At 43.7% G+C, this 17,769-nt stretch overlaps 1 protein-coding gene across 1 annotated transcript; it reads left to right on the top strand.

The window, feature by feature from the left end:
* Window positions 1-276: 276 nt before the first annotated feature.
* On the top strand, window positions 277-11,177 carry LOC128125689 (leukocyte immunoglobulin-like receptor subfamily B member 3). Its single transcript, XM_052763319.1, has 16 exons — window positions 277-403; window positions 565-600; window positions 782-1,066; window positions 1,205-1,507; window positions 1,817-2,101; window positions 2,244-2,543; window positions 2,862-3,146; window positions 3,284-3,586; window positions 4,907-5,191; window positions 5,939-6,241; window positions 6,464-6,757; window positions 6,987-7,289; window positions 9,013-9,132; window positions 9,437-9,503; window positions 9,587-9,879; window positions 11,112-11,177. The coding sequence occupies exons 1-15, from the start codon at window positions 370-372 to the stop codon at window positions 9,657-9,659; spliced, it is 3,276 nt and encodes a 1,091-aa protein (XP_052619279.1). The 5' UTR covers window positions 277-369; the 3' UTR covers window positions 9,660-9,879; window positions 11,112-11,177.
* Window positions 11,178-17,769: the final 6,592 nt, after the last annotated feature.

Raw genomic sequence — 17,769 nt, 5'->3', positions numbered from 1 at the left:
TCTGCAGGAAGTGACCACAATCAGTTTGGGCATTAAATCCTAGCACACAGCAAGCTGAGGGAGAAGGAGGAGGAGTCTGAGACCCACATGAATTTTAAGAGGTTCTGTCAAAGAAACAAAAAGAAAAACTAAAGATCCACAGAGATACAAAAGCCACAAATTCTGGAGCCCATCCCATCACAGCACCAGAAAGAAAAGAAGAGTCAGGCGCCTGGTTAGAGCAGTTCCTCTTCCTCAGGCGCTGCCAGTATGACATCCTTATGACAGGAAGCAGAAACCAGCCTGCCTAGGCCACACATTTTGTGTCTGTGTGTGTGTGTTTGGAACAGAGGCCAATCATCTGCACACTTGTGGCAACTGGAAGAGACCATGAACCCCTTTCTTACAGTCCTGCTGTATCTCGGTGAGATACCAAATGGGGAGGGAGGATTCTCTTCTATGAGGGAATCTACCTCACAACCATGATTTGGGCCATCAGGATGTCTCAGCAATTGCAGAAGGGACCTGGGAGTGGAGGCCCTGCTCTTGTTTAATTTCAAGCACTCACAGGTAATTCTATTGCAGGACTGAGTCTGGACCTCAGGATCCCAGTACTGGCAGGTGAGTGTCTTCTCAGCTACCGCAGTTTGGAATCCTTACTGGGGACCACACATCACTCATGAACAGAGCGTATGGTGAACAGCAGGTGTGGCCTGATGCTGGGGAATGACTAGATTTCCTGGTTCTGAGAGCTTACACCTGAGGGAGAGTTCTGGGAAAGCAGCTGTCAATTATCTTTCAGGGGCCCTCTCTAAACCTACACTCTGGGCAGTGCCAAGAAATGTGGTAGCCACTGGGACCCAGGTGACATTCTTCTGTGAAGGGCCCTTAGAGGCCAAGGAATATGTTCTCTACAAAGAAGGAAGTCCAGATTACCCAATACCAACAACCCTTTTACAAACTGAAAACAAAGCCACATTCTCTATCTCTTCGGTTGAATGGTACTATGCAGGCCAATACTGGTGTGAATATAAAAGCAATAATGGTATGTCAGAAAGAAGTGACTTCCTGGAGCTGGTGGTGACAGGTGAGAGAACCTTTACTAACCCCAGATTCTGCCTTAAAGAAAGGAATATGTTCACTGAGAGTTCCTTTCTCAAATATGAGAAAGGAGAAAAATGCTTTTCATGTAAGTCCACATGACAGGCTTTCTCTTCTCTCCTAGGACATTACTCAAGCAAAGTCATCTTGTCTGCCATATCTAGCCCTGTGGTGACCTCAGGAGGGCTCGTGACTCTTCAGTGTGTCTCACAACAGGCATATAACAGGTTCATTCTGATGAAGGAAGATAAGAAGTTCTCCCCAGCTTTGCCCTCACAGAATATACACCCTGAGTTATTTGGAGCCCTGTTCACTGTGGGTCCTGTGACCCCCAACCAGAGGTGGAGGTTCACATGCTATGGGTATTACTTGAGCAGCTCCCAGCTGTGGTCAGTGCCCAGTAATCACCTAGAGCTCCTGGTCTCAGGTAAGAAAGTACAGGACTTTCTTTTGAATGATATTGTAACTGACACAGGATCCCAGGAAAGGACCTGATGTGTTGTGGGTGATCTCCAAGTACAGCTACTGAACTCAGACTCATAGATCTGTGGTACATCTTGAATTCAGATGCAGAAATTGGGGTCTCATTAACAGTGGAATTCAAAATCCAGGGAATAGTGAGGTCTTTAAGTGCCCTTCTATAATTGCAAATCACTTTAGATGTCACCGGCAAATGTGAACTTCTTTGTGATATTCTCCTAACAGATGCACCTCCTTCTTTTCTACTTTTTGGCAGGGATCCTTCATAAACCCACCATCTGGGCTCATCCCGGCTCAGTGATCACCTCAGGGAGCCCTGTTACCATCTGGTGTAAGGCAACCCTGGGAGCCCCAATGTATGTGATATATAAAGAGGGAATCCAAGAGCCCTGGGTCCAACAGACTCAAACAGACAACAACACTGAGGCAAAACTCCCCATTCCATCTGTGACACAAGTGCAGGCCGGACGATATCACTGTTACTCTTACACCTCTGCTGGATGGTCAGAGCGCAGTGACACCTTAGAGCTGGTGGTGACAGGTGAGAAGACACCAGAAATCTTAACCCCAGAAATCACTCTCAAGAAAAGACTGCACTAACAGTACCTCCCATCAAAGGGCAGCCATGGGGGACAATTCAGGCTTTGTGATCCTCTTTAATTTTCCATGTGTATTTCTTCTAGGAGTCTACAACAAACCCACCCTGTCAATCACGAAAAATCCTGTTGTAAACTTAAGAGGGTCTGTGACCCTCTCTTGTACCTCAAGTCAGAGATACGACTGGTTCATTTTAACAAAGAATGGTCAGAAGTTCTCCATCCCTCAGATCACAAGATACACACACACTGGGATGTTCCTGGCTGAGTTTCCAGTGGGTCCAGTGACCTCTAGGCAGAGGTGGAGGTTCAGATGCTATGGCTATTACACAAATAATCCTCAGGTGTGGTCAGAAGGGAGTGACGTCCTGGAGCTCCTGGTCTCAGGTGAGGAAGCCTCAGACTCTCTGTGGAATGGTGTTGCACCTGACTCATGTTCCCAGGGAAGACCAGGGTTGTGATATGTCTGTGGAATCAGGGCTCCTGAGATAACTGACACAGCATGGAAACTGTGGGAGCCACTGTACAGAAAATGAGGGGGGGCATAGTGAGACTGGGGCTTGGTAAGGTCAGGAGACTAATGAATATTCCCATGACATTATTGGTCCTTTGCTAATTAAGGGTAAATTTCAGATCAACAGCATGCTTGATATTTACTGTGAAACTGTTCAAAGTCCCATCTCCTTCTCACCTACTTCCCTGCAGGGAACCTTCAGAAACCCACCTTATGGGCTGAACCAAGTTCTGTGATTGCCTCTGGCAATGATGTGACCATCTGGTGTGAGGGGTCCAGGGAAACCCAAATATATTTCCTGTATAAAGAAGGAAGCTCAGCACCCTGGGACAGTCATATACCAAAAGATCCTGGTAACAAGGCCATGTTCTCCATAACATCTGTGGAAAAGCTTCATGCAGGGAAATATCGCTGTTACTCTTACAAATCTGCAGGGTGGACAGAGCGCAGTGACTCCCTGGAGCTGGTGGTGACAGGTGAGAGGACACTTCTCCAACACTAGGACCATTCTTGAGGAAAGGAATAAGTTCACTGTAGTGTGTCCTCATATTCCAAAAGACAGTAAATTGTTTACCATGTGATTCCACTTACCATGCTGCTTCTTTCTTCCTAGGAGTTTACCCCACCAAAATCACTCTGTCAGCCCTTTCCAGCCCTGTGGTGACCTCAGGAGGAAATGTGACCTTTCAGTGTGTCTCACAAAAGACATATAACAGGTTCATTCTAATGAAGGAAGATGAGAAGTTCTCCAAGGCTTTGCCCTCACAGAATATACACCCTAAGTTATTTGGAGCCGTGTTCACAGTGAGTCCTGTGACTCCCAACCAGAGGTGGAGGTTCACATGCTATGGCTATTACTTGAGGAGCTCTCAGCTGTGGTCAGTGCCCAGTAATCACCTAGAGGTCCTGGTCTCAGGTAAAGAAATGCAGGATTTTCCTTTAAATGTAATAATTGCAACTGACACAGGATCCCAGGAAAGATCCTGATGTGTGGTGGGTGATTGAGAGCCAGAACTAGTGATAGCAATATCTCTGAATGTGTGATACAGCTTGACCTGAGGAACAGAAACCAGGGTTGATATTAAGGATGTAATTTAATTTCCATGGGAAAGTGTTGGTGTTTATGTGTCCTTCTGCTCTTGCAGATAAGCTTATGTGTCCCTGCAATGGTGACCTTCTCTGTGCAATTCTCCTAGCAGATGCACCTTTTTTCTTTCTGCTTCTTTGCTGGGGCCCTTTATAATCCCTCAGTATCCCTGGCTGAGCCAGGCTCTGTGATCACGTTAGAGAATACTGTCACCATCTGGTGTAAGGGGACCTGAAAAACCCAAACATATGTTCTACACAAAGAGGGAAGCCTGGAACCCTGAGAGATACAGCCCCCAAAGAATCGCAACAATAAGGCAAAATTCACCATCCCTTGTGATAACACTGCAGACAGGCTGATATCACTGTTACTCTCACAACTTTGCTGTCTTGTCAGAATGCAGGGACACCCTGGAGCTGGTGGTAACAGGTGACTGAATAGTCTGGAGTCATGTGGATCCCCAGATGTGACTCTTAAGATAAGGGTGTGCTCTGAATATATCCCCATGTGTTAGTCAGGTCGGAGGGACAATCCAGACTGTGTGAACCATTTAATATTCCATATGTATCTCTCCTAGGTGTCTACAACAAACCGCCATGTTTACACTGCCAAACCCTGTTGTATTCTTAGAAGGCTCTGTGACCCTCTCATGTATCTCAAATCAGAGATAGAACTGGTTCATTTTAATTAAGGATAAACAATTCTTCATGTACTTACAATATGCATACACCGGGCTTTCTCCAGCCAGGGTCCAAGTGCGTCCCGTCACACTCAGTAAAAAATGGAGGTTAGCAATCTTCAAGGTTGTCAGAAGGTCATGACATACTGTAGCATCTAGTCTCAGAGGAAGCCCCAGCCTCTCTGTTAAATGACGTTGGACCTGAAATAGGTTTCCCCAGGAGACCCTAATGTGTGATGAGTTAAGGAAAGGACAGGTCCATTAGTCCACTGATGCAGATCCAGACCATGGGAGTCAAGATACAGAAACCAATGAGGGGTGTTGTGAGAATGGAACCTGGTAGGTTAGCAGAGAGATGGATCTCCAGATGGTTCCATGTGTCCTTCTGTTATTCCAGGGTCACGTCTGAGTTTCACATTCACTGTACAACTGTTTAAAGTCCCACATCCTTCTCACTTAACTCTTTTCAGGGACGCTCCAGAAACCCAGCATCTGGGCTGAGCCAGGCTCTGTGATCACCTCAGGGAATCCTGTGACAATCTGGTGTGAGGGGACCAAGGAAACCCAAATATATTTCCTATATAAAGAAGGAAGCTCAGCACCCTGGGACAGTCAAACTCCCAAAGATTCTGGTAACAAGGCCATGTTCTCCATAGCATCCATGGAAAAGCATCATGCAGGACAATATCGCTGTTATTCTTATAAATCTGCAGGGTGGACAGAGCGCAGTGACTCCCTGGAGCTGGTGGTGACAGGTGAGTGGACACTAAGGGTATAAATCCTTACATTTTCCCCTGGGGGCCCCTGAAAGCTCTGCGGCTTGCAGGGAAATGACCCACGTGAAGTAATAAGGAAATCTCAGATCAGGCTGACATAGTAGTTGCCAGTTCACACTCTTAAAGGTCCGAAACCAGGTCACTTATTGCAAGCAAATTTAAACACAGAACAATTCTGCAAAAAAAAAAAAAAAAAGATTACTGGTATAATCGAAATTCTAGTGAACAACTAGGCCTAATTACATCAAAACTCAAATCAGAGTACATTTGAACATGAAGATTGATTTCATATCTTAAGGGCCTTTGCTCTTGTATGGTCTCTGACTGAGGTAATGCCAATGCCAGCAGGCTAAAATGTGTATGTGACATCTCCCCAAAGGATGAGCTTCCTTAACTGAATGCCAATGATAAAGGTCTAGGGAGGGAGAGTCTGCAATAAACATCCTGAGGGATTCAGGTGAGGTTTGGATCTACAGATGGAAAGGTCACCTGGGTATTAACAACATGCACTCCTAGCTTTCTTAATAGAAAACAGGTATTTATCTCCTCCATTGAGCAGACACACTACCTGAGTAACATTTCTGATTTCTCCCATATTATTTGTGAGCATGAGTACATTATGCCCTCTACATTTTCCCTCAGGAAATACATTTGTAAACATTTTCAGCCATAGCCCAGCTGCTGCAGACAATGTACCATTTAACAGGCTCTGTCCTCTTTTTCTAGGTGTCCACCATGGAAAACCTACTCTGTCAGCTTTTCCCAGCCCTGTGGTGACCTCTGGTGGGAATGTGACCCTTCAGTGTGTCTCATCCAAAGGATATGATGGGTTCATTTTGACTGGGGAAGATCTGAAGTTCTCCAGGTCCCAAAAGGCACAGCCGACACACACCGGACAGTCCCTAGCTCTGTTTCCTGAGATCTCCGTGACGGCCAGCAAGAGTGGTCCCTTCAGATGTTATGGATATTATACAAATAACTCACATGTGTGGTCAGAGTCCAGTAACCCTCTGGAGATACATGTCTCAGGTGAGGAAGTCTCTTCATTCACTCAACTGTTTGACACCAGAAACCGTTTGACATATGCCCTGCTGAACCCTCAAGGAGGGGTTGGGTCCACATGATGGCTGAAGGGACCTCTTGAGTGATAAGGCCTAGAGTATGAAAGGCCATGGCAGTGTCAGAGCAGGATGGGATATGGAATGTATTGGAAGAGCCAGCTGAATGACTTCCTGTCTATCCTCCTTCCAGGGCTGTCAGGGAAGCCCTCCCTGGTGACCCAACACGGCCCTGTCCTGGGCCCTGGAGAAAACCTGACCCTTCGGTGTTCCTCAGAGATAAGTTATGACCGATTTCTTCTGTCCAAGGAAGGGGAAAGTGACCTCCACCAGGTCTCTGTCCATCAGCCTCAAGCTGGATATTTTCATGCCAACTTCACCCTAGGTTTTGTGAATTTTTCCACTGGAGGCCGGTATAGATGCTATGGTTCATATAACTTCCCTGAGTGGTCAGCCCCCAGTGACCCTCTGGACGTCCTGATCACAGGTGAGGAATGTCATGCATTTAGTATGGACCCATCTCAGCACAGGCCTAGTTTGGTGGACACCTGGGACTCATCACCGAAATGATGATGAGCATCTCAGGGTGGAATAGGTCTAGGAAAAAGAGAGTGGAGAAGGCACTGACTTTTAAAATGTAGAGACTAGGTTCTGAAAGAGGGGGCTTAGAGCAATGACTGTAGCCCTTCAGTTACTTATTTTTTTTTTATCTTTAGGATACCTTCCTGTCACACCCAATCTCTCAGTGCATCCAGGCACTACTGTGTCCTCAGGAGAGAATGTGACCCTGCTGTGTCAATCATCAGTCCCAGTGGACACATTCTTTCTGTTCAAGGAAGGTGCAGCCCATCCCTACATGCAACGAAGAGCAAAGTCTCAAGATCTACAATATGAGGCAGAATTCTCCATGAGTGCTATGACCTTGGCCTTTGGGGGTTCTTACATGTGCTTTGCTTCTCAAAACTCATCCCCTTACCTGCTGTCACATGCCAGTGTTCCTGTGGAGATCATATTCTCAGGTGAGGAGACTCAGACGTTTGTGAGCTCAGAGGATAATCCAGGACAACTGACCTATGCAGAGATGAAGAAGTAAACTGAGATTTCTTAATTAATGACCATCTCACCCTGTTCATGGCAATCCAGGAGATTCCAGGGAGGAAGCTGGGAGGTGCTGGAGGGGTGTAGTGTAGATATAAGACTGAGAAGAGATGAGATAATTAGTGTAGCCTTCCTCACATCATTCCCCCAACAAATTTCCCACAGTCTCCTGTGGTCCAAAAATCCATTCCTATAGAGGTTTTAGATTTTCTGGTCTAGGCAAGCTGTTTCACCCTGAGTGTGTGCAGAGTCTCTGTCCCCAAGAGTCTTCATTCCTTTATCAGTTTGAATGGTGACCAAGCTACTGGGTGTGAAGCAGAGATCCCAATAGGGTCCCCAGACACCCAGAGGCTCAGAAGCTAGGCTGCAGCAGAGGCATCCTGAGGAAGAGTGACATTTTGATCTGTCCCAGGCTGAAGCACCTAAAATGAGAGCAGGCCTCATTCTCCATATTTTCCCCATCGCATTGTGTCAGGCCGAGAACACCAGCTCTTCATCCCTGTTCTGTCTGACAGCAGAGGTCTTAGCAAGAACTCTACTGCAGGGCGGGTCCAGGGGCATCAAGCTAGTTACATGGTTGGTACATTCTTGTCTGGAGTGGGTGACAGGTACTACAGTTCCTGTCTAGTCCACTTCACTCATCTCTAGAGACCTTTGGAATTTAACATCACCAGTGGTAAGCCTTGCCCATTCATTTCCCAGAATTGAGCCCTGCTGTTTAGAGAGTCACATGCCAAACATAAAATTTCAGTTGCCCCTGTCTTGTGTGGTTCTCAGTCTCTCCAAGTGTAAATGGGAGGTCCCTGGCACAGACATTAAGTTCTTTTAAATGTTGATCTTACCTGTTTCATCTACTTACAGAGAAAGACTCTAGAATCCTGTTCTGCCTCATTCGGCACTGTGTTGGTGACACTGTGTCAGAGTTTGGTACAGGGCTAGGGCAGAATATTCAGGATCTTCCTTCCACTTCATGAGGTTTAGCTCCAGTGTAGGAAACTTGGTGGGAGGACAGACACCTGGGTATGAATCCTCAGCAATGTACCTTCTCTCTGGGTATCTTTTGGGGCAGGAAAAACTACTGGACGTGTTCAGAGATGGTCCCCATGTTGCATGGCTATAAGAATGATAGGTAGTAAATGCAAACAGTCCACAATGGGTATTCACACAGTAATTTTTATGTTTATGTATGTATGTATGTATTGATTGATTGATTAATTGATTCTTCTCTAGTACAATACATTCCAATTGACACTTCCCTTCACTTCACTCTTTTGAGTTCCCCCACACACCTCCACTCTTCCCCACACCATTACTCCTGTCCCGTCTCCCCCAGGAAGAGAAGACCACTTAGGGGCCTTAACTGAACATGGCACAACATGATCCCATAATATTCGGCAGAAACCCTCACCTCACGGCCAGTGAGGGAGACTAGAAGGAAGAATAGTGTCTCAAGGGCAGGCAGAAGTGTCAGATGCACCTGCACTACCACTCTCAGAAGTCCCTTACAAAACACCAATCTAAGAACCATAGCGTACGTGCAGAGGACCTAGTCCAGACCCATGAAGGCTCTAGGATAGCCTCTTCAGTCTCACACAGTATGTTCTAATTTACAATTCTTCATTCATGATTTCCTCTGTCTCATAGAACTGGAAGGATACCAAAAGGCTATGATTGGTGTCTCTGTGGCATTCTTCCTACTGCTTTTCCTCCTCGTCTTCTTCCTTTTCCTCAGACTCAGACATCAGAAGAAAGACAGGAAGGGAGGTGAGTAGGGTGTGGGAGGCCTGGGTCTCAGGTGGTGGTGGGTCCCACTGTGGGCTATCCAAGCAGGGACCCAGGGCATCAGCCCCAGGGAAAGCCCAGACTGGGATACATGAGCTTAGAAACGCTTCTGCAGAATCTCAACACAAAATGAGATCTGGAAATGTGTGCAATATACTCTGTTGTATGGACTTTTCCATCTACTGGAAGATTTTAACAGACATGCAATGAGTTGGTCCCTTCTTTTTCTGAAAGTGCTAGGTAGGGGGCTCAACCCTCCTGGCTGAGGTTCCTTCCTCTCTTGCAGTCCAGACAAAGACTGACTTGCAACATCCTGCAGACTCAGCGAACAAGGGCAAAGGCTTCCAGAAGAGGTAACTCATGCCCAAAAATACCGACCTAACCTGCCTGACTTCCACCTAACCTGCTGTCAGTTGACACCCTCTTGTTTCCACAGATCCAAACCAGCTCCTGCCATCCAGGAAGAAATCTTGTGTGAGAGGAAGAGGACCTGGGAGGGAGATATCTGAGACCTCAGCATCATAGGGGTGGAGGAGGGCCTGGGACACTGAACCCTCTCTATGTACCCTCACCTCCTACATCTTCTCTTTCCATATCTGGGATATAGCAGGGGTCTGGGGATGTGAGATGTCCTGGAAATCTGGTCAGGGGAAAACTTGCATGTTTGCTATGACAGATGCTACTGTGAAGGTCACACAGCCTGCAGACAGCATGGAGCTGGATGTCCTGGTGAGACTATTGCTTATCCACAATGCTAAGATATTATTACCCAATATAATGCCAAAGCAATCTCTGTTCTCCCCCTTTTCAGCCCTTAGTATCATCCACAGCTGGCTCTTTGCTTCTATATTCTGTGTGTTATGACCTCATTCTTTCTTAGTTTTCTTTGACAATATGGCCCCAACTTTCTGAATCCTCAACATTTCTCTGGTTTCTAAAGTGATTTTAGAGGCTCAGAAGAGAATATGAGGGTCATAAGTTGTAGTTGAATGGTAAAGTGATTACTTTAGATGTATAAGGCCTTGTCTTAAACTCTAGTGATAAAACTAACAAGTAAATGAACATGAAACACAAGTAAGTGAGATCCATGTGCCTGAGAACACGTGTGCACATGTGTTTAAGCACAAGCAGAAGACAGGGTTCAACATCCGATGTGATGTCTTCTTCTATTGTTCTCCAACTCATTTTCTCTGACAGACTCTCTTAATGTCCATGGTGCTATTTATTTGGATGGATTGGTGCCACTGAGCACTGGGCACCACTCTCGTCCTCAACATCAATTAAGTCCCAGGCATGTGAATTCTTGCTTGGCCTTTTTTTAAAATGGGCACAGGGGATTGAATTCAGGTGCTCATGTTTGCATAGCAACCACTCTGCTGCTTGACTCCTCTCCCCAGCCCCCGTGTCTCCCTCTTGACCATGCTTCTGTAAAGGCTGCAGATACAGCCAGGGGCAGAACTCTCTACCCATTGTGACCAGCTCAGATGGGAAATGATATGGAGATAAACTGAGTCTGAGCAGTGCAAAATGTTTGAGGGAAATATATAAGAGGATATGGGTTGAGTTATGTGAGGCAGAGATGATCAGTTTGAATTTTAAGGGAACTTGAAAGAAGCCTTCTGTGGAGAAGCCTGAGTAGAGTTTCATAGAAACCTGTGATGAAGTTCCACATCTAGGTATGGAGCATGGTAGATCCAAGTATTCTCAGGGTATGGACATTCTCTTTCCAAAAGATAGAAGCACTGGAGAGGACATCAATATGTCAGGATAATATTTCAAAAACACCGAGAAGTAGCTGGCAGACACTCTTATAGTCCCTAGAAAGTCTCAGAAGACCCCTTCAGCAATAGTTTTGTTTGATAAAAATGTCTGAAGTATCATTCTTGCTCCCTGTGGAAGTATGTGTTGAGATCCTGAGACACCACATCAATTCCCTTTGTTTTATTGTCTCTCTGCTGCAGAGCCAACATGAGGAAGTCCCCTCCAAAGACTTGTATGCCCAAGTGAAGCCCTCAAGATTCAGAAGGTCAGAGATCACCTCTTCTTCTCCCATGCCAAAGGAATTATTGGCCTCAAAAGGAAATCAAGTGATAGATGAGCAGGTGGGTCCTGACTTCTCTAGTGCCCCATGCTCCCAGTGCCCAACATAGACCTTCTACACTTTCCCACTGCAGGCTGCTACAACAGAGGAGCCACATGATGTGACCTATGCCCAGCTGTGCATCGTGACCCAGAGACAGGAACATGTGAACCTCCCACCTTCCAGGCAGAAAAGTCCAACCTGAGAACATACTCTGGCCTCTACCAATCCAGGGAGATCACACTCTGCATTATGTGGGAGAGGGAGGACTCAGGGATGCCAGAAAACAAGATCTGTCTCAGGTGCACAGTCATAGTGCAGACATGACCAGTCTCTAGGAAATCCTGAGAAATTTGAGGACTCTGATTCTGTTGTCCCTGCATTTTATAAATAAGGCAAATGCTTTGTCAGTGACCAATGCATAAAATGAGGACAGAAGAAAGGAATGAAGAAAGTTTTCTTTTTTGTGTTTTTCTTTTAATTTTTATTTTTGAGATTCCACTATAATTACAGCATTTTTCTCTTCCCTTCCTTCCATCCAGACATTTCCATAGATCCTTCTCTACTCTCCTTCAAATTCAGGATTTCTTTTTTCATTGTTAACACATGTACACATGAAGACGCATGTAAAAATTTTAAACATTTTTACCCTGAATATACACCTTTTGTCAATTATATCTCAATAAAGCTGAAATTTGAATGATGAAGCCACCTTAATATAATGTAGCATGAACCAGAGTAATTCAGAACTGATCTGAACAAGCATGAATAAGGGTCCTGAAAATTGAGGAGTTGAGCGGAAAGACCTAGTCTAAGTTGCTTACAATGCTCTACCTGTTTACTTAGATAGTATTATATTATTCTGAGGTCTTTGATGTAGTTGAAGACTAGATAGCTAAAATTATTTTCCTTGGTTATGATAAAAGATAAATTAGACATATACTTTAGACTAACAAATATAGGATAGATAGAATATTTTCTTTAATTTTGCCAAATATAAATAGACTAGATATTGTAACTGTAATTCTTGCTTGAAAATTGTTTTGTTATATATAATTTTACTATGTTAAAGTTAAAACTTTCCTTTTTGAAAAAAAAGAGAAAAGGGGAAATGCTGTGGATATCACTCTGTATGCTATGAATGTGTTGCTCTGATTGGTTGATAAATAAAATGATGATTGGCCAGTAGCCAGGCAGGAAGTATAGGCAGGATAAGCAAACAAGGAGAATTGTGGGAAGAGGAAGACTGAGTCAGGAGATGCCAGTGAGCCACCTAAGGAGCAGCATGTAAGGGCACACAGGTAAAGCCATGGAACATGTGGCAACATATAGATTAATAAAAATGGGTTAGTTTAAATATAAGAACTTGTCAGTGGTAAGCCTGAGCTAATGGCTGAACAGTTTTAATTAATATAAGCTTCTAAATGATTATTTTATAAGTGGCTGCAGGGTCTGCAGGGCTGGGCAGGACCAAAAACACCTCCACCTACACTAGTCTAAGAAATAAAGAGGAGAAAATCAATAGTTAGATGAGAGATATTGGAAAAGTTATGCCTTACACCACAGAAATTTATTAAGAAACACACTGTCTCATATACTATGAGCAGTAGGGAAAAAGGCAAGGTTAGCAGGGAGACAAGTCTGTTTTGTGAAAGAAACCATGGAGAACATCAGTCAGATCCGCTAGGATAAGAACCAAGCCTGGAAGGCAGAGTTCTATCCATAGACCTGCAGCCTCATCTCCTAGGAGGCAATGGCCCCAGTGTCAGACTGGCTTCCTGTCTGATCTTGGATGAGGAGACAGAACTAAAGTTCCCTTTGTCCTTTCATCAGGGCCTCCTAGAAAGTCTGGGTTGTTATGGTTTCCTGGACCAAACCATTAATAAATACAAAAAATGCCTTTCTAAATCAGTGACCTCATTGCCATATTGAGACTACAGAAAGAGAACAGCAACATATTACATATTAGGACTAAGGATGGAAATGATACAGGAAGAAATTACAAAATAAGAACACAGGTAGTTCCTGTTAAGTAGAAGATGCAGGCAGGGGAAACACTCATTGTAGGCCTCCTTTGGCTACACAGTGTTTTCAATGCCATCATGAGAGGGAATGATATGCTGGCAATGATTGTATGACTTAGATCCTTTGCAGTTGTGTCGTATGTTTTTTTTTTAAATAACTTAGTTCTTTGTCAATATCTTATAATCATCTACTTGTATATATTGCATTTTGCCTATCCTCTCCCCACACCATTTTTTATATACCTCCCTCTCTTTAAAAACCACATCCCTTTGCAATGACTAAAGAAACTACTCCATTTTTTGTTAGGCATCCATCTCGGTAACTCCTAGTTGTTTGTCTCTGACTCCAGTTCATGCAAGATAATTTCCTAGGAAGCCTGACTCAGTGACCCTCACTCAGAAATGTACAGTAAATATCACCTTCTTATGATATTACTACATACTTTTTGGCTTCTGTTTCCTGCTTATGTAGACAGTCAAGGACCATTTTGAGGTTGCTTTGATTATTTAGTTTTAGAAGAGCAAAAGAGCTTCTGGCTAGCTTGTGCAGATACCAATGTTCTTGTGGTTTTTGCCCTTAAAAGTCCTTCCCTTTTCCCCCTTTTCATGACATTCTATAGTTTGGCTAAGATACTGTTGTCCTATTACCAATAATCAACAATCCTCTTAATTATAATTGGATTATCATGCACTTTTCCAAGGGTTAGGAAGTCCATAACATGTTCCTGTCCCATCACTTTTCCATATTCATGACTGTGGGCTGTGACTCATTTAATCAGAGATCTATATGTGACAATTGGACTGAGACTATGCTCTTGAGCCTGGTCGGTTACCCCTGTGTACACAATAGAGGAAATGACTCTTTCCTCTCTGAATCTACAGCTAGGAAGCAGTTTATCAGTGAGGGGTAATGGATTGTCTGTGACCCTCCTCCATCCATTTCTGGCTATTCATCCTCTATACTCATCAACATGTTGAGATTTTGTGATTGCAATGGCTGTGCATTACTCAGAAGATGACATTTCAGGCAGTTGGTGATGGTGCATGCCTTTAATCCCAGCACTTGGGAGGCAGAAGCAGGCAGAGCTCTGTGAGTTTGAGACCAGCCTTGTCCACTAATTGAGTTCCAGGACAGTCAGGACTGTTACACAGAGAAATCTTCTCTCAAAAACCACCACCACCACCACCACCACCACCACCACCACCACCACCACCACCACCACCATCAACAACAAAAGAAGATGACTTTTCATAACCAGGTTGCCTTTTGCCTCCCTTCAGCTGAAAGCTAAGATTAAGTAACCCCTGAGAAATAAAGTTGAGCTTTCATAGCTGAGATTCTATTATCTTAGCTCGCTAATATTTGAAGTAGTCCCTCAGTGGCACTTTTATAATCTATTTTTCTCTGAAACCTCTGACTGATGGGCAGAAGTTCAAAGAGGTTTGGAAAAATTTTAAATCCGTGGGGATCCCTGGTCTAGGTAAGTTGCCTGCTGTAACCTCCCTTTTGGTATGCCCATTTAAAATCAAAGATGTGTTGACTCAGGTTTTCCAATAGGAGGTTGAGAAGTGAATCCTTCAGGTCCAAGAAAGTGTACATCAGTTTTTCTGGAGGAATCAGACTCATGAGATTCAGAGTTCTGGGTTACTTCACATGCAAGAGAGGTGTGTTTCAGTGTGATTGGCCTGGCACCATGATTCCTATCTTTCCAAGACAGGCAGTATGGAATGCAATTTCCTTTTTTTCAGGGTCATTGGGTAGTTTTAAATCTTTTTTTTTTCAGTTTTAAATCTTAACAGGGGTAGCTGTACTTCCTAGTTATGTAATTATAGGTTCTTAGTGTTGGGCCAGTCCTGGGGAGTCAGTTTTTGCCCAAATCCCTAAAAATCTTTGTCTTCATTCTGAGAGGTAGTTCACCTGTTTCTTTTGGAAGGAGGCAGAACTTTCAGCTAGCAGATATTCTTCTGTCAGAGGGTAAGAGACCAAGTTTTGTTGGTTATCTATTAGTGTAACTATCTCATCATTAAAGAAGGTGACAGTGGCTATCTATTCTATTTATCTTCCTAAAGGAGGTCTATCTCTTCTTTCTAGTTTGTTACTCCTGTGTGTAGTTCTTTAGACTTAGATTTGTGATCCTTGATTTCACAGCTAATATTAACATATCAGCAAATACAAACCACGTTTATCTTTCTGAGTCAAGCATACAGGTAACACTATGATTTTTTTCTAGTGCCACCCATTTGCCTACAAATTTCATGATGTAATTTTTTTCACCTGCTGAGTAATACTTCATTGTATAAATGTACCATATTTTTTTGTCCATTCTTCTGTTGAGGGACAATTCCAATCTGGTGGAATACAGGTTTTAAAATTATATCCTTGGGATTCCAGGTATTTCCTCAGTGTTTGTTGTTATATCTTCCTTTTTATTTTTTATTTTGTTAATTGAAACATTTTCCCTTCTCCTTTTAGTTAATTTGGATACAAGTCTGACAATTTGATTGTCTCAGAGAACCAACTCTGTTTCGTTGATTCTTTGGATTTCTTCTCTGTTCTATCAATTTCAGCCTCGAATTTTAGTTTTTCTTGCCATCCACTCCTTTTGGGTGTGATTTCTTCTTTTTATTCTCCCCTGCATATAGTATATATAATTCTATATTTCTTAATCTTGCGCAGCATTAAGTCACCAGCTAATCTAGGACCTCCTTGTGTCGGTGGCTGCTTTTTGTCTTCTTTATTTTTTTGTTTTCTTTATTCTTTAATCCCCAGTCCTCCCACCCTTATTCTTGTGAGTTCTGGTCATCCAGTAACATAGTTCCTCCAACATTACAATATCTCCTCAACTTCTCCAAACAATTTTACCACCTTGGGATCAAGTATTCAAATTCCTGAGACTATAGAGGATACTTTCAAACTATCATACCCTTGCACTCTTTAATCTCCCTCCCACCTTGATTACTCACCCACACCAAATTGTTTTCCCACAATAATGACTTCTTCTTACCCCTCCACACTGAACTATGCACTTCTCTCTCATGGATTCTGGGCAAAGGGAGTTCATAGTCTTTAGTTGTGAACCCATGAAGGAACCTAGGCTTTGGTTGACAGTTTCAAACCAATGGTCATACAGATAACAGGTTTCAAGGCGAAACAGCAGAGATGAACTATATTCTAAAGGGACTCAGATGCATGTACTGAACACCTACAGTACAATGAGACTAAAGGATTCAATGGAAAGAGCAGAAGGAACCTCGCAACTTTGCAATGAGTGCTTGGGCTTGAGGGTAACTGGTATACCTGAAGAAGTCAAGCAGAGGTTCCACATGTACTTGTTTACACACATGTTTTCCATCTTTCTCTTAGCTACTGTCTTAGTCACTATTCTATTGATGTGAAAAGACACCACTACCAAACTAACTATTATGAAAGAAAGCATTTAATTGGGGGCTTACTTACAGTTTCAGAGGTTTATTCCATTAGCATCATGGTGGGGAACACATGGTACTGGAGCAGTAGCTGTTAGCTGTATCATGATCAGGAGGCTGAGAGGATGTGTAACTTGGTCTGCCTTGGGCTTTTGAAATATCAAAGCCCACACTCAGTGATACTCTTCCTTCAAAATGGCCAGATCTTCTAATTTTTGTAATCAAGTCAAAGAGTTCCACTCGTTTCTTGCTTAGCATTCAAATATATGTATGTGCCTATGTGGACTCTCTTACTCAAACCACCACAGACATACACACTGATAATTGGGGGAAGATAAGAGTCTAGGCCTGTGGTGTCGATTTGATTGGTTGGCATGGTGACATATCTGGAAACAAGATCCTCCCCCAGATCATCTCTCACAAACAGCAAGAGCCTTAACATTTGCAAAACATGTAAGTCCATGTGATAATCTATTGTGGTGATAAAGGTAGATTAAAAAATCACTATAGGCCCAGAGGGGCCTAAGGAAACATTCTAGGGCCCATGATCCTATACAATACTGAGGTCTTCAGCCTCAGTGTACTTGATAACCACCATTTAAGATTTGCAGTCTCAGGGAGTGATCTTGCTCAAATGGAATTGGAGATTTGAATTCACTGGATGCTCAAAGTACCCAAACACACAAGGAGCAGAGTGGTTGCCAGGGGAATCACACAAACACTTAGAGTGTCCCTTCTCTTTCAAGACAAGGCACATGGATCTTGCCCAAGATTGAGGCTATATTAGGACAGAAAAACTCCTGTTTTCTACCATGGATAGTAACAGTAATAATCCTCAGCTATTTGGGCACTGATGGATGCACAGAATTGGAGGACTAAGCCAGTAGAGTCCACCCAGATATGTGCTTAATGATTGTGGAGCACAAAGGGTGGACCACAAATGTAGTACCAAGGGACAAGGATGGAAGACCAACACAGACCCCATTTCCTAGGGAGTTGCTTTTCTTAAAATCAGGGACCATACTACTACTGCTGTGACTCAATATCTGGTCCACCACAGAAGCCTGATACAGTGCCATTTGAGGCCAC

This window comes from Peromyscus californicus, unplaced genomic scaffold (genome assembly GCF_007827085.1).
Source record: "Peromyscus californicus insignis strain IS unplaced genomic scaffold, ASM782708v3 Scaffold_4__1_contigs__length_199733344, whole genome shotgun sequence".
Lineage (NCBI taxonomy): Eukaryota > Metazoa > Chordata > Mammalia > Rodentia > Cricetidae > Peromyscus > Peromyscus californicus.
The sequence above is the reverse complement of the archived record's forward strand: the minus strand, read 5'-3'. Positions and strand labels throughout refer to the sequence as shown.